Raw genomic sequence first — 23995 nt, 5'->3', positions numbered from 1 at the left:
TCAGTTACACAAAGGCACCTTCATTACATGTGAAGTATATCATCTTACCATCTCTTCAGGAGGGATAGATGCTGGGTCTCTTACTGACTGAATACTCCTCAGAAACTAGACAGAGAAATAAAGAAAATGATTCATACGTATGTTGGGTGAACTAATCTCTTACATCATATTACATAAGCTATGAGCAATGCAAACAGCAGCGATTAAACTTTCAAATCAATGTCACACATTAGATATACAAATTTAAAATGCTCCTAATTTTAAAAGTGCAAATACAGTACCTGGCACAGCACAAGGCACAGTAATAAATGGTAGTTCCTTTTCCTCTCCCCTTCATTTGGTGTGACAGACATGCTCTGCTATTCAGAGGCATCTGTGCATCTGATTTCCTTATATGGAAATTAGAACACTTCTTTCTCTTCCTGCTTAGATATTAACAATAAGAAGGCTTTTCTAGCACAGAACAAATCTGTCATTAATCTCACTATATCAAATGAATCCTAAGTCTTGCTACCACACAAGATTAGAAAGTTGAGAAAAAACCAACATCCACAGAATAAGCATGTTAATTTGCTAGTTTCAAAAATTATTTTTGAAGATCTTACATGTCCTGAACATCATTTAGGGCAGTAGGAATACAAGATGAATGCAATAAAGTTTCTGCCCCCAACCAGGTGCTCACAATCTAGAATGTAAACTAAATCTCAATAAACATGCTGAGTGCCCTGGAAGCACCGGGGTGACTAATTTTGTTGGGTAGGGGAATGCCTAGGGGAAGGAGTCACAGAAAGGAGATTGAAGCCATATCTTAGATGAGTTTACATTTTCCAGAAGCCAAGGGGAAGAAAGGCATTCCAGCAACAGAATGGCCTGAAGAGTGTGAAGGAAGAGGGCATATGTGGGAACACAGTTGAGCTCATGGAACAAGATGTAGCCAGACTGTAGCTCAAGAACTCTTGAGTGAGGGCAGGAGCAGTGCCTCACATCTATAATCCCAGCACTTTGGGAGGCTCAAGTGGGCAGATCACTTGAGGTCAGGAATTTGAGACCAGCCTGGGCCACATGGCAAAACCCCATCTCTACCAAAAATACAAAAAATTAACCAGGCGTGGTGGTATGTGACTGTGTTCCCAGCTACTTGGAAGCCTGAGGTGGAAGGATTACTTGAGCCTGAGAGGCAGATGTTGCAGTGAGCCAAGATCACACCACTGCACTCCAGCCTGGGTAACAGAGGGAAATCCCATTCCCCCCAATCCCCAAAAAGCCTAAATGGTAAATGAGGCTGAAGGGAGGCTGGAGGTAGGCTGCAGAAAGATTGTGAAGGGCCTTATATGCTATGGCAAAGAATCTGGAATAAATAGCACAGAAAGGATTACATGCTATTATACAAAGTAGACAAAAGGCAAATTCAGGGAAGAAGTGATCAATATGGGCAGAATAAACAGAGAGACGTCTTTTGGTAGAGCAGCATTTGAACTGAGCAAGAACCCAGGAAGATGCACGTTAGACAAGGCCCAAGTTAAGTGTGGAGGCAGCACAAAACAGAACAGGAGAAATTAGACTGAACCAGTAAGTCAACAGTGAGGCACCATTTCCATAGGGATATTAAGATGGAAACTTTAAAAAAAATTTTTTTCTTTAAGAAAGAGTGAGTGCAGCAGCAACATACAAAATGGTGAGAAGAACACACCATTTTGTGGGTTCAGAATGAAAGAGAAAACAGAAAGGTTCATCAACCTGGGAGGGAAACATGCAGAACTCTCAGACAAAAGCGTAAGGAGTATCAAATCAGCAACACAGCCCACTGGGAGTTAAGATGCACAGGTCCTAAATCCAGCTACTAAGATACCATGTATGAATTTAGGCAACTCGGACAATTGTTTAGTGAACATTTTCCAAATACCTAGCATATGCCAGGCGCCATTCAAGGTACAGGTATAAAGATAAGAGACTCACACCCTTAAGAAGCCCAACCAATAGAATACAAGTTCCATAAAGATAATTTCACTATCAAGTGGTATGATCAAAGTAAGTACAGGGTACTATGGGGCAGAGAGGAGGGGCATTTAACTAAAATATCTGAACAAAACATTTTACCTCTCTCAGTCTCAGGTTCCCCATCTATAAAATAAGGAGAAAGGATACACGGCCCCTCCTGCCTCTGAGGAACAAAATGCTGCAGGTCTATAAACGAGGGCATTGACAAAAAAGTCAAGTCTCCAAATCTAAGACCAAGCTAACACTGATGGAAAGTGCCTAGGCAAGAATCACATACCATCACACTATTAAAAACCGAGTAAGGAGTAGGGGCTGCCCCTGGCTTACCTCTGGCGTGGCCTGAGAAACTTTACAAACAGTTTCCATTCCTCCTAACTTCCAGTGCCCATCTTCACTCACAAACACAGATGATAAACAGACATTATTGTGTGTTAGGTGCCCCTGGGAAAAAAAAAGAACAAAAGGAAGGGTGCCACTGAAAGATCTGAAACAGAAATTTATTTTTAAAAATGTTTTTCTCCATCTCCCATAATCTTTATTTTAAAAAACTAAATATTAATCACCAAAAAAATTATGACAAGCCTTCCCATGTGTGGCATAATAAATGGAACTATGACTTTAAGAAACAACAAATTGAATGAAGTTAGATAAAAGGAAAAATGGAATGGAAGGGCTTCTGTTATCTCTCCCTGCCTGGTGTGGCAGGTTAATAAACACGTTAAAACCAGTGCACACAGTCATCTCCCATTTCTATGAGAGTCAAGAGATACACATGTTCTTTAACATAAATTTACAAGTCTTTACGACCTATATTATTTGCTTCCAATGCCTTTAAAGATAAAATATATCTTTGCTCACATAGGTTATTTTATTAATCTTCTTCTCTAGATTCTTTCTCACCTACATTCTATCACGAACCCAGATCCACTTCACCTGTAATCTTGTCAGTAGGCATTTAAAAAAATTCTGCCTGAAGAAGAGGAAAATGGAATGATAAGGACCACCAGAAATATCCCACAGACCACAAAAGAGCCAATTTTAAAACTATAAAAATAGTACAGTCAAATAAGTAAGAAGAAGGGAGAAAACAAGAATAGGATTCAGGTATTTAAGTTTTTTTCCCCAAACCAAAAATCGTTTCAGTAGGCAAAAGAGTATGTTAAATTAAAGTTATATATGTATGTATGTATGTAATGTATGTATGTATGTATTTATTACAGGTTCTCTGTTGCCCAGGCTGGTGTGCAGTGGTGTGATCACAGCTGACTGCAGCCTCAACCTCCTGGACTGAAGCAATCCTCCCACCTCAGCCTCCTGAGTAGGGAGACTACAGGCATGTGCCACCATGCCTGGCTCATTTTTTCAAATGTTTTTGTAGAGATGGAGTCTTGCCATGTTGCCCAGGCTGGTCTCGAACTCCTGGGCTCAAGCAATCCTCTTGCCTCGGCCTCCCAAAGTACTGGGATTACAGGTGTGAGCTACTGTGCCTGGCCAAAAGAGCACTTTAAATATTCTACCAAATACATCAAATATGTACATATTTTTTATAGAGAATACTCCAAAAGATATATATATTTTTTAAAGGAAGGTTTAGAATAGTACGTATACTATATATCCATTTGAGGAAAAAGCACAAGAGAAGTATACACACTAGATATTTTATATGCACAAAGAACACCTCTAGAATAATACACGAGTCACCAACATTGCCTTTGAAGAGAGGAATTAGGGCACTGGATTCAAGGATGGGAGAGGGACTTACTTGTTCCTATGTGCACCCACATACTGTACTCACTTTTTAACCATGTGTATGCACTTTTGTCAATAAAGAAGATATTTCTCCCCATTGAAGCATTAATAATTCTCGTTATCATGTGAACTTGTAAACATACTCTTAAGAGACTATAAATTCAACGTGATATTTGGAGAATCTGTCTCTAATAGAAAAAATTAAAAAACATACATGAAGATGAGTCAAGTCCAACTGTTTCTAACCTGTGACTGGTATTTTTTAATCTTGGCGGACTGCCAAAGACTTTAATGCTTCAGAATGTAAATATCATTAAGAAACAGTGGCTCAGTAATACTGTTAAGAAACAGACCAGAAGTAAACCTGGGAACCACCACATTATAGTAATAGCAAACATCACCAGAGAGCCAAGCACACTGGTTACACCACAGAGTGTTAAGAGGCGGCCTCTCAATTGGACCCACTACTCAAATAGGAAAGGAAAAGAGGTGTATATATTCTGCCTCTTCCTAAGAAATGGTCATTTCTTTCTTCAAAATCTAAAACGGGACACAACTCTTGAAAAGAAATAGGAACTTTAGTCTATGGCAGCACTGATAGTAAACCTTTTCTTTGTTTTAATAACTCATGCCAGCTGTAGCTATTTTTAGGCAAAGAATTATCCAAAACTAGAGGTAGACTGTAATAAACTAAAATTCTATAAATAACTGTCCGGGGACACAGCACTAGTTGTCCATTCAATAAAACCCCTATCTATAGCACCTCTTATGCCTTCCAACATGCTATTTTTTTTTTTCAGGAAGTTTTCTAGTAACACTAACTTACAATTTCCATATACAACATAATTTATAAGTATCATCACACGCATCATCCCTCCTGCCCCTGTCTACATCAAAGCCTGTGGGGCAGATTATACAGGTTACTTACTCTGTCATGAAGGAAGATAAGAGCCAGTAATATGTCATAGATCCCAGCACAGACCTCAGCAGAAGACAATGTTTCCAAAGCCACTTCCAGGGGCTGTACTCGCTCAGTGACAAGATGAATGCCATCTGCTTCCACAGTACAAGATAAAAATCTTAGCAAGCAGGGGTGACGAAGTGTCTTCAAATGCTTTAAAAATACAAACAGAAGAGTTGATGAAATTAATGACCCCAAACCAGATTATACTTTCATATACATATGGTAGAAATCAGAAAATTTATACTTGCAGTTAAGGCTCTTTCGAGCTCCCTACCTTCCTCCCTACCCACTAAATTTCACTTAAGGCAAAGAACTGTGACTTGTTCTGACATCATTCAATTTATTAACGTTTAAATGACTACAGAAATTTCCAGTTTTATTATGGTCATGTAAGCCCCATAAGAGCCCAGATCTCTCAACAATTACTGCTATAAACTGAATAAAGTGCCAGAAACAAATGAAATCTGAAAAGTGAGCAAATGCAAACAGATTATGAAGGGGAGTCAAATCTGAAGAAGCAACACCCATGGGGGTGAGTTTCCTGGTTTGGGGAAACCTTCTCACAGCTACGCATGGAGGCAGGCCCCAGATGCAATGCAGTTAACAAAGGTGCTAAAAGTCCAATAAAAACTTAACCATCTTTCTGGATAAAAGAATGATAGAAAAGAACTGAGGAAGACCAGTATGAGGAAGATATCCCAGAGAGGAGAAAGCTGGAGAGACGCCTTGATTTTTCACATACCCACAAATTCTCAGACTAACCCTCTGAAGCAAGCATGCACAGGATAGACCCAAACCAGCATTGCAAAGTTTTAAGAAATAGATAGACTGCAAATTGTATTCACAAAAAACAGGAGAGTAGTTAAAAAACATGAGGCCTGAACCTAAATTAACTGCCCACTAAATAAAAAACATCAACATTTTCCAAAGGATTATAACAGAGCGAAGAGTTATGTGACATCACATTCAAAATGACCAGGATACAACCCCAAACTACTCAACATAGAAGAACCATAAAAACATAATACATTCTCAATGGAAAAGACAACCAATAAACACCACCCCAAGGGGACTCAGATATTAGAATTACCAGAAAGATTTTAAAGCAGCTGTTATAATCACCCTCCTAGAGATAAAAGTTATAAAATATTAAACAGAAATATAGAAGTTTATAGAAGAAAAATAAAAGATTGGAAATACATTGTCTAGACTCATTAACAGAATGAATATGACAGAATAGTCAGTGAACTTGAAGACATTAACGAATCTGAAGAATAAAAATAGAAGAATAAAAAATATTTTTTAAAAAAATAATCAGAGGGGCTGGGAGTGGTGGCTCAAACCTGTAATCCCAGCACTTTGGGAGGCCAAAGCAGAAAGATCACTTCAGCCCAGGAGTTCAAGACCAGCCTGGGAAATACAGTGAAACCCCATCTCAGGAAAAAAAAAAAAGAGAGAGAAAAAAAAAGACCAGAGCCTCAGAAACCTGTGACAACAACAAAAGGTCAAATAAATATAACTGAAGTCCAAAAAAGAGAAAAGAAAAAAGTTGGGGCATAAAAAAATACAACTGCAGAAAACTTAAATTTGGCCAAATACTTAAGTTTACAGATTTAAGAATGTCAGTGAATATAAAACAAGATAAATTAAAGGAAAAGCACACTTAACCTATTACTGTGAAACTGCTAAATATCAAAGATAAAAAAAAATCTTGGAAGCAGCTAAAGAACAAATTACAAGGCAGAGAATGATGATTTAAAGAACTGCAGATTTCTCATCAGGAAACATGGAGGGCTAGAAACAATGAAACAACATGTTTAAAATGCTGAAAGAAAAAACTATCAGCTTGGAATACTGTACCTAAGTGTAGTTGTTCAGTCAGGGTGGTGGGAAAAATTGTAATATGAATGCAAACCTTCTTGGAAGGCCGGAGGGTCTTGCAAAAGCCTGAAAATAGGATTTGGCTGAAGGCAGCCAGATTCTCTTAACTGGTGCCTGAAAGCTTAAGTTAGATAACTAGGGGATGTAAAGAAACTGATCCAGAAAAGTTAACCTGGCATTTAATCATCTATAAGACTGCTCTCTCCAAGGAGGGCAACCATGTTAATTATCCACAAGTGTGTTGACTCAAAGCCTTTGTCATTAAATCTATACTGAATAAATGCCTGCACTGCCAGCTTGTGAGGGCCACAGCTGCTGACTCCTTATAGCACCCTCCTCGGTGTCTGTGAGTGGCCCAGACCCCTAGCCCACTCTTTCACTGGATATCTGTGTCTGAGTGCACTTGTTCATCCGTTGCTGGGTCGGGGTCTGCAGGTTGGACCCAACATCTAAGCAAAAGTAGCCTCCAGGAACAAAGGCAAAATAAAAGCACTTTTGGTAAAGGAAAACAAAATTTCTTGTCAGAACACCTGATCTATAAAAAATGCTAATGGAATTTCTTCAAGTGGAAGAAAAAATGATACCAAAGGGAAACCTGGATCTTCAGGAATGAAGGAAGAGTAACAGAAATGGTAAATATTAAAATAAATATGAAGGCCACATTTTTTTTGGAGACAAGATCTCACTCTGTTGCCCAGGCTGGAGTGCAGTGCCATGATCTCAGCTCACTGCAACCTCCACCTTCTGGGTTCAAGCAATTTTCTTGCCTCAGCCTCCCAAGTAGCTGGGAGTATAGGTGAGCGGCACCATGCCAAGTTAATTTTTGTATTTTCAGTTCAGACGGAGTTTCACCATGTTGGTCAGGCTGGTCTCAAACTCGAGCCACCTGCCTGCCTCAGCCTCCCAAAGTGCTGGGATTCCACACATGGGCCACTGCACCCAGGTGAAGGCCACATTTTTACCTCTTCCGTTATTTAACTGCTATTTAAAGCAGATACTGCAATATTGCCTGATGAGGTTTTCAATGTGTGTGAATGAATGTAGAGTTAATATGTGTGTAACAAAAGGACAGCAGGGATAGGAGGCTGAAGACACCTACAATATAAGGTTTCTACGTTTTATGTGACATGGTACAATATTAACCACAAGTAGATTACTTTTTGTCCTATTTATAATTTTCTTACATTAAAAAAAAATTGATAATAGATATACATATTTTGGGGGGTTCACCTGTGATAATTTAATACCTTCATAAAATCTGTAAAGATCATATCAATATAATTGGGATATCCATCACCTTAAACATTTGTCTTTTCTTTATGCTAGAAACATTAGAATTATGTTCTAGTTGTGTAAAAATATATAATCAATTATTGCAAACTAGTCATCCTACTGACCTATCAAACACTAGATCTTATATCTTCTAGCTTGTATCTTGTAACTGTGAGTATTTGTACCCATTAATCAACCTCTCTTCACCCCCTACAATCCCCTACCCTTCCTGGCCTCTGGTAACCACCAGTCTACTCTCTACTTGTATGACATCAACTTTTTTAGATTCCACGAGTAAGATCATGCAGTATGTGTCTTTCTGTGCCTGATTTATATCGTTTAACACAGCGGACCCCAACCTTTTTGACGCCAGGGACCAGTTTCATGGAACACAATTTTTTCACAAACCAGGGGTAGGGGGATTATTTTGGGATAAGACTGTTCTACCTCAAATCATCAGGCATTAGACTGTCATAAGAAGTGCACAACCTAGATCCCTTACACATACAGTTCACAATAGGGTTCATGCTCCTATGAGAATTTAATGCTGCTGCTGATCTGACAGGAGACAGAACTCAGGTGTAATGCTCAAGTACCCACTGCTCACGTCCTGCGGTGCAGCCCAGTTCCCAACAGGCCATAAACTGGTACCAGTCTGGTAGCCTAGGGGTTGGGGAACCCCGATTTAACATAATGTTCTCTAGGTTCTAACATGTTATCACAAATAATGGAATTTCATTCCTTTTTATGTCTAAACACTATTCCATCATATAGATACACCACATTTTCCTTATCCATTCATCCACTGATGGATACTTAAGTTCATTTTAAATTTTGGCTATTATAAATAACACTGCAATAAATATGAAAGTGCAAATATCTCTTTTCTACATTAACTTTATTTTGGATGCACACCCAGAAGTGGAACTGCTGAATCATGGGCAGTTCTACTTTTAGCTTTTTGAGGAACTCCAGACAGTTTTCCATAGTGGCTATACTAATTTACATTCCCACCAACAGTATATGAGGGTTCCCCTTTCTCCACATCACCAGCCTCATTACTGCCTATCTTTTTGATAGAAGCCATTTTAACTGGGATGAGAGGCTATCTTATCGTGGTTTGGTTGTGTAGTTCTTTAATGATTAGTGTTACTGAGTATTTTATATACCTGTTGTCCATTTGTGTGCCTTTTGAGAAATGTTTATTTAGATCTTTTGCCCTCTTTTAAAACTGGATTATTTTGTGGGTTTTTTGTTGTTGTTACTGAGTCGTTTGAGCTTTTTTTTTTTTTTTTTTTTTTTTTTAATTGAGACAGTCTCGCACTGTTGCCCAGGCTGGAGTGCAGTGGCACAATCTCGGTTCACTGCAATCTCTGCCCTCTGGGTTCAAGTGATTCTCCTGCCTCAGCCTCCTGAGTAGCTGGGATTACAGGTGCCGGTCACCATGCTCAGCTAATTTTGGGTATTTTTAGTAGAGACGGGGTTTTACCATGTTGACCAGGCTGGTCTTGAACTCTTAACTTCGTAATTCATCCACCTAGTCCTCCCAAAGTGCTGGGATTACATGTGTGAGCCGCCGCACCCAACCTGAGCTCCTTTTATATTCTGGTTGTTAATCTCTTGTCAGGTGGATAGTTTGCAAAACAAGTAGACTATTAACATATACTAAAATCCCTAGTGCAGCCATTTAAAAATACACAAAGAAATACAGCCAAAAAAAAAATCGATATATTAAAATGGAATAAATGAACTAAAAAACTATTCAATTAATCCAAAAGAAGGGAGAACAGAAGAAAAAAACACACAAGGGGACAAACAGAAGATAAATAATAAACTCCAACTACATTAATAATTACATTAAATGTTAATAATCTAAACACTGCAAATAAGAGTAGATTCAAGAAGCAAGACCCATCTACATGTTGCCTTTTAAAGACACTTTAAAAATGAATACACAGATGGACTGAAAGTAAATGGATAGAGAAGGATATACCAAAAAAATAGTAAGCATTAAGAAGGCTGGGGTGGCTATATTCCTATCAGACAAAAACACCCTTCAAGACAAAGGATATGGCTAGAGATAAAACTGGATATTTCTTAAAGAAAAATAATTTATTAAGAAGATATAATTATGCATATTTGTATGATAGCAGAGTCTGAAAATGCACATGAAGCCAAAATTGGCAAAATTAAAGCGAAAAACGGACAATTCTACAATCACAGTGGGAGATTTAAATACCCTTCTCTCAATAGAACTAGACTCTCCCCACAAAGTAATAACAAGAAAAACACAGAAAACATGAAGGTCAACTATCTTCATCTGATAACATTAAGAAAACGCTAGACTGAACTGCAGAACACATATTCAAGTGAACATGAAATAGTCACAAAAATAAGACTATGTGCTGGGCCATCAAACAATTTTGAATGGATTAGTACCTTACACTTACCTTAATGCATGTACATCATAGACCAGGGGTTGGCAAACAGTTTCTGTAAGGGCCAGATAATAAATATCTTGGCTTTAAAGGCCATAGGGTGTCTGTGGCCTCTTCTTTTTTTTAAGCAGCCCTTTAAAAATGTAAAAACCATTCTTAGCTCATCTGGGCGTAAGTTTGCTTATCCCTGCCATAGATCACCAATGAATGTAAAAAACATTTACAAACTATTTTAATTTTGTTTATCCTGTTTTCTAACATTTTAACTTTTACTTATTGAATATTTACTCCCCTTTAAAATGTTTAGGCTGGGCCCTGTGGCTCTTGCCCAGCACTTTGGGAGCTGAGGAGGGTGGATCACTTGAGCCCAGGAGTTCAAGACTGGCTTGGACAACACGATGAAACCCCAACTCTACAAAAAAAAATACAAAAATGAGCTGGGCATGGTGGCGCCCACCTGTGGTCCCAGCTGCTCAGGACACTGAGGTGGGTGGATTGCTTGACCTGGGAGGTCAAGGCTGCAATAAGCCATGATCACGTCACTGCACTCCAGCCTGGACAACAGAGCAAGACCCTGTCTAAATAAATATAATAAAAATAAAACATTTAAACATCTTTTAAAATTTTATCACAACTCGCTGGGTATGGATATCCCAACTTTTAGAAACCCCTACAATGGAATATTCCTGTTTCCTGACCTGTTTTCTTTATCCTACTTTCTAACGGACAGTAGACACAGATGAAATGACAAGTATAAAATAATTTTGTGTCTGAACAAGGGAGGTTAAATCTGTGGTGGTCCTGTAACAGCTTTATCAGATCCTGATTTTCCAATCCCCACCCATGCAGTGCGTTTTGAAAATTTTAATATAAGTAACTTAGAAGATCCACAGTCCAAAATTCCCCCAACATTGAATAATTTTATCATTTATTTACAGCAAAAAGAAGCTGCTGGAATGCTGGTTTTCCTTACAAACCAGCATTTCTAAAATAAATTTCATGATGTTAAAGCTCTAGCCTACATAATCACCAAAGAAGCCCCGTAAAGCGATCAGATTGGGAGGAAAGTGATGAAATATTTCATTTGGAAGATAACCCTCAATATAATACCAGATGCCATATTCACAAATAAGCAATGAGTACTGAACATTCCAAACACCTTATTGGAAGAATATGGGCTAGCATAAGAATCCATACCCTGCATTGGTACAATTCTTGTATCAGATGCCTCAAATTTCTCTACTAAACTTCTTTCAGGCAGGGTCATAAGAAAATCTCAGTGGGTTGGTTTCTCTAATTTTTCTTTTCTTTTTTTTGAGACAGTTTTGCTCTGTTGCCAGGATGGAGTACAGTGGCACGATTTCAGCTCACTGCAACCTCCGCCCCAACCCCTCGACGGGATTCAAGTGATTCTCCTGCCTCAGCCTCCCAAGTAGCTGGAACTACAGGAACTACAGGTGCCCACCACCACACCAGCTAATATTTTGTATTTTTAGTAGAAATGGGGTTTCACTATGTTGGCCAGGCTGGTCTCGAACTCCTGACCTTGAGATCTGCCCATGCTGGGATTACAGGCATGAGCCACCGTGCCAAGCCTCCAATTTCCTTTATTTTCTTGGAATTATCTCAAATTTTGCCAACCCTGGGAAGAGCTCCAATAAGGTTTATTTATTTATTCTTAGGAAGAAAGTTGTTACCCTCCCTTGAGTTAATTTAGTAAAAAATAATTAAGAAAATATTGAAGAAAATATTTCTTTAACTAGCAATTACAAACTAATAAATACAGCAAAGATCCAGATAAACCAAAAACTGTGTTAGCAGGTTGGTTAAATTAGTCAAGTTAACCGGGAATAATTTTTTACAAGTGCTGTTTTGGTTCTTTTTGTTTTTGAGACAGAGTGTCACTCTTGTTACTCAGGCTGGAGTACAACGGTGTGATCTCAGCTTACTGCAACCTCCACCTCCTGAATTCAAGCAATTATCTTGCCTCAGCCTCTGGAAGAGCTGGGATTACAGGCACCCATCACCAGGCCTGGCTAATTTTTGTGTTTTGAGTAGACATGGGGTTTCACCATCATAGCCAGGCTAATCTAAAACTCCTGACCTCAGGTGATGCACCTACCTCGGCCTCCCAAAGTGCTGGGCTTACAGGTGTGAGCCACCATGCCTGGCCTACAAGTGTGTTTTGAGCTATGGTTTCTGCATAAAATTATGTAGCCTCCCTCATGTTTTAAGAATCACTTCAAACACAATAAATAAATGGAAAAAATAAATAATAAAAAATAAAAAAAGAATCACTTCAAGTAATTTTCAAATAAATTTCCAATAATTTTCAACCCAAATCTTTCATGTTCTCTTCTGCTTTTTGTTTTATTCTGCAACACCTAGAAAATTTCCTGATCCAAAGTGATTTCTTGTTCAATAAAGAAGGAGAGGAAGAAATGACTCATTGCATGTTTCTGAACAAGGCACTTAGCAAGAACCTTATTTGTCACTCCCCTTTGGTACATTCAATATTAAACACAAATTATGCATACAGGTTCACAGCAAAGGCCAGCAATTAAGAATTAAATAGAACATTTTTTTATTCAAGCCTCTACTGCTCTAAAGAACAGCAGCAACAAGACATACTTGCTGAGGGTAGCTAGGATATTTTTCAATGAACATCAGTGGAACAAATAAATGGCTCTTGCCGTAGTAGAGAAAGATGACTATTTTTGAATGAGAGTGTCTTGAAAGCACTTTCCCCAAAGTTATTGAATGCCTATTTACATCCCATTCACTGTCCTAGGTGATAGTCTCTGAAAGAGGATTCTGAGTAATGACCTTTATTGTTAAATATTAATTGCATTATATAATTTATCAATGTTGGTATTTTTCTACACCCAAACAGGAATTTTAAGTATGAGATTCTAACCCTAAATATAAATGATTCCCATTTATCAGGAATCAGTTATGACTAATTCATTCGAGCCTCAGAGGCTTAACTTTTTATTGTTGTTCTGCCTCTGATTCACTATCTCACTTGGAGAACTATGCAAAGTTAACTGAACCAGCATTACAGCCCGAATCCACCTGCAGGCTTATAAATGGGACAAAGCCATAATTTCACACCGTTAACTATGTTAAGTAAACTTAATAAAATAGCCAAGATGCCTAAACTAGAGAACAAGGACCTTCAGGGAAAAATGTTATTCCTTCTTCTCTAAAGATGTAAATCTTAAGTCAAAATGCAGATACTATTTTTTGGTAAATGCCCACTATTTGAAGGTTAGATCATAAACCAAGAATAAAATGAAGAAAGGGAAAGGAATAAAGAATTGTAGCCTGGCGCGGTGGCTCACGCCTGTAATCCCGGCACTTTGGGAGGCCAAGGTGGAGGATCACCTGAGGTCAGGCGTTTGAGACCAGCCTGGCCAGCAAGGTGAAATCCTGTCTTTACTAAAAATACAAAAAATTAGCCGGGTATGGTGGCACGTGCCTGTAATCCCAGCTACTCATGAGGCTGAGGCAGGAGAATCACTGGAACCCAGGAGGCGGACGTTGCAGTGAGCCAAGATGGCGTCACTGTACTCCAGCCTGGGCAACAAGAGTGAAACTCCATCTCAAAACAAACAAACAAGAATTCCATTCTGTAGAGCTTGCATTTGAGGTACTGACAAAACTTTTAGGTGGAGATATTCAATAGGCAGGTGAAAATGTAGATCTGGAGCTCAGACTAGAGATTTTGGCAGACAATTAGTTTAGAATGGCAGGTTGGATGCTTATTAGCATTAAAGGAAAAAGAGTGAGAGTGAAGTCTGAAAGACTGGTGGGGAGCAAGTAGCTGGCCATTCCATCTGGTGGGTGCATCATACCTGAGGTATGGGGGATACTTCTGAAGTTCTTCCGAATGGATAGTGCTCAGGAGCCACATAAGAGCACTACATTCTGATTATGACGGGCAAGAAATAATTTCTTAAAAAGTCAACCATAGGGCTGGGCGTGGTGGCTCAGGCCTATAATCCCAGCATTTTGGGAGGCCATGGCAGGCGGATCACCTAAGGTCAGGAGTTTGAGACTAGCCTGGCCAATATGGCAAAACCCCATCTCTACTAAAAATACAAAACTTAGCTGGGTGTGGTGGTGTGCACCTGTAATCCCAGATATTTGGGATGCTGAGGCAGGAGAATCACTTGAACCTGGGAGACAGAGGTTGCAGTGAGCTGAGATTGCCCCACTGCACTCCAGCCTGGGAGACAGAGCAAGACTCCATCTCACAAAAAAAAAAAAAAAAAAAAAAAAAAAGTCAATATAAGGAAGAGGAGAACAGCTTTCCCCAACTAGGATGTAAGCTCTTCTGGGCATAGCCATTATCTCTTCAATTTCTTGCCATGTCCACACAACTTGCATTCTTAAACATGTTGACCAACCCTTCCACAACAGCCCGAATCCATCATGGAGAACAGCATAATGACTCGGACGATACTAAATACAGCACTTATATAGCATCTATATACCACTCCTAGAGAGAGTCCAATGTGATTCCTGGCATAAAGACACTCAAGAATCATTTTTATAAGCTTTTATAAGCTTACCACAAAACCCTAACTAGACACTTAGATTACAGCAAACTAACAACCAAATTCAGGCTTAGGATTCGTCATTCTTTATAGGCTTATATATGAGTCGTCATCATCAGTGAGCAAATTACACTATTAATTATAGCTTATGAATTCAAGATAAAATGAGATGGTCAGACAGAACTAAGTATTTCTCATATTATTTTGTGGACAGAGCTTATACCTGCATTTCATCTTGGTGTACTATGGATTGTTATTTTTTTGCTTGTAACAGTGGAGAAAGTGTATATTGTTATCCAATATCTATCACAGAAAACACTATCTATATATTTGCTTGAAATGATTGTTAAAACTATCAAAGGTGTGACCAACAATCTGAACTCTAGAGAAAGTGAGGCAAGCTAAATATGTTGTTTTAGTATTTCACATACCTAGGACATCAAATTCCTAAAATCTAACACATTGAATGCCATACATTTCTCAAGTACTATGACCTAGTTTTTAAGATTATGAGAAACATTCTGAGAATCTAAGCTCCTTGTCACTTTGTTGCAATTTCAAATTTCCCAGATTCATATCTGAGGTTTTCAAAGCCACAGAATGGCTTAACAAGAGACAAAGATGAACTAAAAGCAGACTCAGATATGGCTTAAAAGGATATCTATGGATACTAAGGGGGAATAAATCCCTCTCAAGCTTCAAAATTCCTTTAGCACAGAAGTCCTCAAAAATGGAGAGTGGACTTTGTGTGTTCTTCCTTTAAAAACTTCATCTAGGCTATTCAATTTTCTTGGTACATGCATCATAAAGGGTAATACAATTTTTTTTTCTCTTATAAAGAAAAAAATACTAAGGCTCTAGTTCCTCAGTGATAACAGTCACTTTAAGGTAATATAAAAAAACAATATGCACAATCTTATTAGATGAAATTAACAGGAGGCATGTTAGACATTAACTGTAAGAAAAAGAAAGCGAAGTAAAGTATTTTGTCTTTTGCAAAATCACAATAAAAAAATTCTTAACTGTGCCAGGCACAGTGGCTCACACCTGTAATCCCTGCACTTTAGGAGGCTGAGGCGGGTGGATCACAAGGTCAAGAATTCAAGACCAGCCTGGCCAAGATGGTGAAATCCCATCTGTACTAAAAATACAAAAATTAGCCAGGTGTGGTGGCAGGTGCCTGTAATCCCAGCTATTCGGGAAGCTGAGGCAGAGAATTGCTTGAAACCAGGAGGCAGAGGTTGCAGTGAGCTGAGATCACGCCACTGCATTCCAGCCTGGGCAACAAAGCAAGACTCTATTAAAAAAAAAAAAAAATTCTTAATACCTAGATGATGTAAAAAAAGAGTCAAAAATGTGGTTCTACCAAAAAGCAAAATTACCTAGCAATCATACAGCCAGCTATACTTTTTACCACAACGCATTACTAGGAAATGCACCTTGAGAGAATTGTTATACAACCTTAGGAACCATCTTGTAACAATTTCATGCTTAATCAAAAATACAACATCAAATAAATAACTGTTATGACTAATGGAAGACCAAAATTCCACTAATATAATCTTTTATAATCATTTTAAAAATTAAAAAAAATTTAGAGTCCTATGAAAGAGATATCAATGTTCCATACCTGTTGATATTACAAAGGGACTCAAGGTAATAGAGATCATAATTCTAACAAATTCAAGATATCAAGTTCAACCCGAAAATAGCATGCCTACCAGAGTAAACACCGAAGAATTAATTTACTACTATAATTACATTTTCCTTTTTAGAAGATGATGTATCTGAATGGCTAAATGTCTCAAAAAGACACTTGGGGTTATTTTATTGATTTATATTCCACAGTAAAACAATTTTTCTCATAAGAGGCCAGGGTCTCCTGAGTGTCAGAAAACATGCTAATGTACTGGCACCCTCTGTGCAGAGCGGCGATTACAAGGCATAAACTACAAGGAGCTTTTCCCTAAAGAGGAAACTGACGCCTCCAGAATGTTGTCAATACTGAACTGCATTTTGCTAGGCTTGATTAACTCCTGACATCTTGTATTAGCTATATAAAAATGTCTCCCCAACTTTCTCACTAGAAAAACAAACTATGACGATAAAAGCCATCATACTGCGTTTTATGATGTTTTTTGCCTTACAGGTATGGTGCTTGGCCATGTCATGCGCGTAGGAGATAGGCCCATGAAGTAAGGGCAATGTTTTGAAAGGACAAAAATAAAATACTGGTCCTTGTTATCTTACCTCCTTCGACCTTTACTAATTTTATATATTTTAAATAGAAAACAAGATAGTAAAAAGTACTATTAAGTCGTCACCTATTATGGTACCTTGGCAGCTTTATTAACCTTGTCTTCATTTTCTCTCTTATACACAAACACTGAAGCAAATTTGCCATCTTGCAGGACAGCAGGATAAACAGCAAGTCCAGAGGGTAAGGTAAATGGTGGTTCTTTCAATGTATAACTCTTTAAAGCACTGTTCTCTGATCCCATCCCTTACGTACTGAGGCAGTACTGCCACTCTTCCTCAAAGCCAAGCAGATCTAAAAGAAAACAGAAAACAATTTCAAACATGAATCTCTATCTGCAACATGAACAAGAGATATCCAGACATAGCCACTCCAGACTACTAGTTTCTGCAATCCTCATAACTAGGACATCTGACAGTAAAAATGGTAAATGCTCAGCAAGTTACCAGCAATGCTTGTTAATTAACAAGAACTCTAGAGAAAATGCACATTACTAAATAGTCACATGTAGTTACTGTGCCTCCCCAAACTCCACTGCATACAAACTTTCAGAGTGGAAAGGCAATCAAAAATGGATTAAGGTAATTCATACTTCCTAACTCACTTGTATATCCTTGCTTCCAAAGGAAAACGCTGTAAAACTTCACTATTATTCAAAAGCAATAAAACTTCTGTATGTCTAACATAAAGGAAAACAATACAAATTGGAGAATACTTATAACAATGATGAAAATCATTATTTTAATGTTAGTATGTTGAAAACATTGTTAATATGATGAAAAACACATTAACAAATGAAGAGCTCATACAAACCAAGTAATATACTAAACACCAGTACAATAATGGTAAGGAAAACAGACAACTCCCTGAAGAAACACAAATGACAATAAACGTCAGAAAAAGTGCAATCGCACTACCCTTCAAAATTATGACAAATAAAAAGGGGAAACTGCCAAACTGACTCTCTAATAATCTCAAATGCTAAAAAAAAAACCCACAAATACACAGAATTCAAATGCAAACTAAGACAAAATACTTCAGTGCTTGTCTAGCGAGGGGGCACAGTTAGAGGGACCAGGAGAGAGGAAAGGATGATCATGATGTATGAGGAAACTTTTGGATTTGGGGAGGATGGATATATTCATTATCTTGATTATGACGATGGCAATGGGTGATTATAAATGTGAAAACATGAAACTGTACACTTTTTTCCAGTTTATTCTGTATCAATTACACCTCAGAGCTGTTTTAAAAAGAAATAATACGCACACATACACACAGAGACTTGAAAATATACATGCTGAAGTATTAACAGAGGTTTGCTGGGGGAGGGGGTTAGATTACAGGTAATTTTATATACACACACTTGCCTCCACCTTCCAAATCTACAGTATGAACATATCTTTCTTGACAACAGGGATACAAACTCACAGGATGACAACAGGTATTGTGCAGCACCCCAGCAGTACTGGCAGCCTGGCACAGGGACCTACTGTGTGTGCACAGGACCTACTGTGAGAGGCTTGCATTCTGAACAGAGTGCTATCACAGAGTTCCAACCAGGACTGCAGTTTCAGTACTGCCAGATCACGCCACTTATCTTGAGGAACCGAGAGCCTGAATAGTTTTGCGGAAATCTCCTTATTTTTCAATGTTGGATCAAATGTTTTTTAAGCCTACATAGGCCAAACAACATATGTCTGAAAAATCTGTGGCAGTTTTCAGTGGTGGCTTTACCATAATATAAAAATCAGAAAATAGAGTTCTTACTAACTCTGGCAATGTAGAAAGCAAATTGCTACAAATACGGCCAATAATCATATGTGGGCCTTTAAAAATCTGTTTAAAATCTGTGTTCTTTGGACAAATATAAACTCAATAATCATTACATATTGACCCTCTACTTGGATTTTTTCCCCACTTCGGTGAAGTTCCACACAACACTTTCTACACTGAATATGTAATGCTGCTCAAAACACATGCCTAGAACAAAATTTGAAATGCCCACAGATCCACAACCATTATTATATAAGAAACACATGTATAAAGGCTAAAGTTACCTAAAATTGAAGCTTTTCAAAATCTAAAAATGTTTCAGAGGGCAAGAACTAAATCTGCTTTGTAACAAATTTACTGAATTCCTACCTACCTAGCAATGTATCTTTCTTAAAAGTGACAGAGAAGCAAAAAACAGTACTTAAAAAAACGCCAAGTATGGCAACTATGGTAATATTCACCTTTCTGTTGGGACTACAAATAAAAAGTTTATGTGGGACCATGGGGAAAAACCAACTATGTTAACCCCCCTCTATTCTGGAGATGAGGTGCTGGCCAAACTGTGACAACTTCCTGCGGAGTAGTGAGGTTCACGCATAGCACTTGACCTTGCCACCTCTTCTTGGGCACAATTAATGTTGTCATGTACCTATCCTGGGCCAAAGGGCAATGAATTCACAAATTAGCCATCAGTCCCATGGCCTGAGTGAAGAGATAAACTGGTCAGATCATTGTCTCCCCCAGGAATTTAAACTAAGAACAATTTTTGCCTATTAGAAGCATAGCTGAAGGTAGAAGGATGCTATAAGGTAGAGCTGGAGCCATGGCAAACCGAAGCCACATGAAGTCAGAAACTTGTCAAGCACAAGGAAGTCAGTTGTTAGGAAATTTTAAAAAGCAAACACTGAGACAGTAGCTTAGTCATACTTAGGGGCACCTTACTACTTATCTATCTCAAGGCTACCAGAAGCCCAGCCTCAAATCAAATTCCACCCAGATACCCTAACATCCCACTGATACCCTCACAACCAGCCCCCTTGCCCTCAGGTCTCTTGAATGGGTCCATGTGCTTTGCAGCTAATTGCCATTTCATAGGCAGAAAACTTTACTGGTCTCCAACTCCTGCCTGAAAAGCCAGTCAGACTGGAAGAATGAGTTACAGAAGTGTTACTTTCAAAGGATCTGAAGCTAGTCTAACCTCCTTTCCTCTCTTAGGGAACACAGAACACAGCTTTCCAAAACCAACGCACAGTAAGAGAAAAGCAGCCAATGAGGGACTGTATGTAAATGAATATCTTCTTGGCAGAAAATCATGCTGTTTATTTAGTGTTAATATTAGTTTTCACAGGAGATAAGACTGCCATTAGGATTCAGGGTCAGTGCTCTGGCTACGTGAATGGCAGTCAGCAGAGGCAGTAGCAACGGACATCTAATTTACTTAGCTATTTTGAAATACCAAAATACTTCCTTGTGGGAAACATTGGGCTTTGCAATAGCTATTAACCTTAGATTTTATATGAATTCCACTATAAAGTAATTAACAAAGTTATAAAAGCATTAGGAAATAGCTAAAATGGATCATTTTTCTTAGCAGTGTATTTTAGGTCTAAGACTTTTTAAAATATCACTTAAAAATGAAAAAGGGATGACTCCATTTCTTGAGAGAACTGTATAGGATGCCATTTTCTTGTTGTGAAAGCATGTTAACTTTGACAGAAGTCCACTGATACCATCAGTGTAATACTGACAGAGTAGTAGGATTAAATTCTATGTCGCCAGTGCAAACTTAATTGGGGGAAAATTAAAAAGGTGTGCTGTTGATTGCAATTTGAGAATTTTTAAAGCAGTGATTAAAAAGGTATGCTGTTGATTGCAATTTGAGAATGTTTTAAAGCAGTAATTCTTCACACCAATATATCTAAAAAGGCACAAATACTATTAAATGAACAGTGATTTTTCTTTTTTTTTTTTAATAGGGCCAGGGTCTCCTTCTGTTCTTGCTGGCCTGGAGTGCAGTGGCTCTAACCTACCTCATTGTAACCTGGAACACCTGGGCTCAAGCTACCCACCCTCCTCAGCCTGCCCAGTTGCTGGGAATACAGTCACGCACCATCATGCCCGCCAAACAGTGCTTTAAAAATGATAATTCAGCTAAAATGGATTTATTGAAACGTAAGAAAAGCACCTGGACTTCCAAAATGCTTTCCTGGTGTTTTGAGGAGGGGGAGAACACAAAATCTTGCTCATTAGCTTTGAAACTAAAAAGTCACGAGGTAGAAAAGGATATTCTAGTATCACAGCATAGGTATTTTGCAGCATTTAGCATCTCCACTCTATTATAAAATACTGAATTGACAGTCTCTGACTTGAATATGCAACACAGTCTTCCTTTAATAATCTCCCTCCACTCTTGCCTACTTGGGCAGCGCATGAAGTTTCTGGACCGCTTGTAGGTTAAGAAAACCCTTGTCTAGGTCAAAGGGCAACTCATACACTCAACTAAGAAATTCTTGTGATCTAGGGAAATGTTTCTACCAAATATTTTATTTTCCCAGCAATTAATCGAGACTATCTTAGTCCTAGCTCTCAGAGCTTGAAAGTTCCAATGATAACGCCTTGCACTGTGAGTATTAAGGATGCACTGTACTGGCTGATATTCCGCTTTCGTCTGTTACAGGTATGTATCCCCTCTGCGGAACTCAGTCCAGCACTGCTAACTGAGGAGCAACACACAATAAAGTCTTCATGGACCAAAATAATTATGATTTCAGCTCAGAAATACAACATTTTAAAGGCATGAGTCCTTAAAAAGAGCAGTAAGTGACCCCCCCACCCCCAAATTCGAGACCCGACTCCGAGAATTTCACTTGGTTTCCTGAATATGCCCTTCCAAGAAATGTTTCATCTTTATTCTAAACAGAAAGCATTACGCCAAGACGGGAGCCAGCTGGGCCTTGGGGAAACGGGCACTGGTCTCGGATCAAGAATAAGGCCGCTATCCCGAGGGCGGGCGCGCCCCCAGGTTCCCCCAGAGCTCGCTCACGGACGCCCCGGGACAGTGACCCGCCCAGCCGCGCACCCTCGCCCTGCTCGCCGCGACCCCAAGGAATCGCTGAGGGGCCGGGACGCCGCTTTCGCTTCGCTGGCCCCTCACCTTCCACACCTCCCCGCGAACACCGACTCCGCGGCTGCCTTGGAGAGCTCTGGCCGCGTGCGCCTCACCCGGCGGGGGTCGCCCGCAAAGTGCAGATTACAAGGCGCCCCGCAATCAGCAAGGACAGGTTGTTGCTCGGAAGCGGAGAGCACAGCTCAACCGGCAGCCGGCGCCGCGCCGGGCTCGCTCCCGCGGGGGGCCGAGAGCGCAGAGCCGCGAGCAGGGCGCGCGCCCGCTGCCTCCTCCCTGCCCGGCCCCCTCCCCCACGGCGCAGTCCTGCAAGGACTCGGGGCGCAGTGCAGGGCTCCCTGTTACCTGCGGGAGGGCAGCGGGGGAGGAGGCCGAGGGTCTTGGCTCTGGTCCCCTCTTGGCCCCCCTGTTGACACCAACCACCCTGCCTGCCGGTAAATCTGTGGCCACTACACCCACAATTTTCTGGGGGCGGGGTTTCTCCCACACCATAGAGACGGGTCCGGAAACGGGACAGAACGCCCGCCTTTCTCCCTCCGACGCCACCACTAAGGCCAACGAACCGGGAACCGAGGTAGAGGGCCGCACAGAAGAGTCTTAGGCTGATGCCATCTTGAGTGTGGGCGCCGTGACGACACCGCGTTTCACTTACTGCCCCAGCGGTCTACTTAATCCATGAAGCTGTCCCCTGTCTAGACGTTTGGGTCGAATGCTCAAGTTCGGCTTAACTTGAATTTTTAGGCTTTTAACAGCACTTTAATTTCATTTCCGCCCAAATTCAAAATGGCTGCTGGTCACTTCTAACAAATAGAGGTGAAGGGCGGAGAAAAGGAGTACCGGAATTAGCGAGTACTTTCGGGAGAGTGACGTCACTCACCTTGCAGCTCTGATTGGCTGGGCTGTGGGGCGGAGTCGTGCGGAGATAATGCAGAAGCTGGGAGGTCCTGGTGATTTCGCTTAATCGTTGAGAGGGAAGGTCCTGAATCACACTTCAGCAGAAGCTAATATTTGGCAATTGCAATTTTAAGGCAGTAGTCTCCCCCGTCCATACTTTCCGCAGTTTCAGTAACCTATGGTCAACCTTTGTTCAGAAATAGTAAATTGAAAACTCAAGAAATAAACAATTCTTAAGTTTCAAACTGCTTGCGTTCTGAGTAGACTGATTAAATCTCTGGCCATCCATTCTGCCCCACCCTCGGCACGAATCATCTGTCCCAGTTAGCCCCGCAGTGCACAGTATCCGCCCATTACTCACTCATTACTCACTCAGTAGCTGCCTTGTTAACAGATCCACCTGTAGTGGATAATGAGCGAGACACCTGCTTATGTTCAGGTGACCCTTATTTTACTCAATAATGGCTGCAAAGCGCAGGAATTGTGGTGCTGACAATCTGGTTATGCCAAAGAGAAGTCATAAAGTGCTTCCTTTAAGTGACAAGGTGAAAGTTCTGGACTTAATGCTGAGGTTGCCAAAATCTATGATAACAAATTATGTATCCATGAAATTGTGAAGGAAAAAGATTCGTGCTAGTTAAGTAAGCACCTGTCATGCACTGTGGCTGTAACTTCCGTAGTTTGAGGTGCAACAGCAAAAGACTGAAAAGGGATTACATTTGTGGTGGGAGACATGAACAGAAAACGTGTTCCAACTGACCACAGTATTTGGCCAGAAAGTGTTGAGCCTATAGGAAGACTTCAGAAAGGGGTCACCTGAAATTAAGCACACCCCAAGCCATTTATTGCAAGTAAGGGATGGCTACACAGATTCAGGAATAGGTTTGGACTGAAAAACCATAAAAATAACTGCAGAGACCACATCTGCTGATGAAGAAGCTGCCACATGTCTGGCAGGGCTGAAGAAATTGATGAAGGAGAAAGGCTTCCAGGAGATGGATGGAGAAGTTCAGAAAGTTATTCAGGTAGCAATGAAACCGCCTTTGCAAAATTATGACTAAGACAGTGAAAGAGATCCAA

General features: G+C 39.8%; 1 protein-coding gene across 11 annotated transcripts in view; it reads right to left on the bottom strand.

The window, feature by feature from the left end:
• Positions 1 to 22842, bottom strand: part of SCYL3 (SCY1 like pseudokinase 3) — a 45096-nt gene extending 22254 nt beyond the window's left edge. For 3 of the 11 annotated variants that reach the window (XM_032291424.1, XM_032291421.1, XM_032291427.1), the window contains exons 1-5: positions 22367 to 22537; positions 17201 to 17415; positions 4676 to 4861; positions 2326 to 2439; positions 49 to 105 (exon numbers count right to left, since the gene is read on the bottom strand). In XM_032291424.1, the coding sequence (XP_032147315.1) occupies positions 49 to 105; positions 2326 to 2439; positions 4676 to 4861; positions 17201 to 17365 (522 nt within the window). In that variant the 5' untranslated portion in view covers positions 17366 to 17415; positions 22367 to 22537. The other 8 variants (XM_032291431.1, XM_032291432.1, XM_032291423.1 and 5 more) reach the window with 8 other exon arrangements.
• Positions 22843 to 23995: the final 1153 nt, after the last annotated feature.

The sequence above is a fragment of the Sapajus apella genome, unplaced genomic scaffold (genome assembly GCF_009761245.1).
Source record: "Sapajus apella isolate SASKATOON/1434 unplaced genomic scaffold, GSC_monkey_1.0 scaffold25, whole genome shotgun sequence".
Lineage (NCBI taxonomy): Eukaryota > Metazoa > Chordata > Mammalia > Primates > Cebidae > Sapajus > Sapajus apella.
This window is presented reverse-complemented; position numbering and strand designations above follow the sequence as displayed.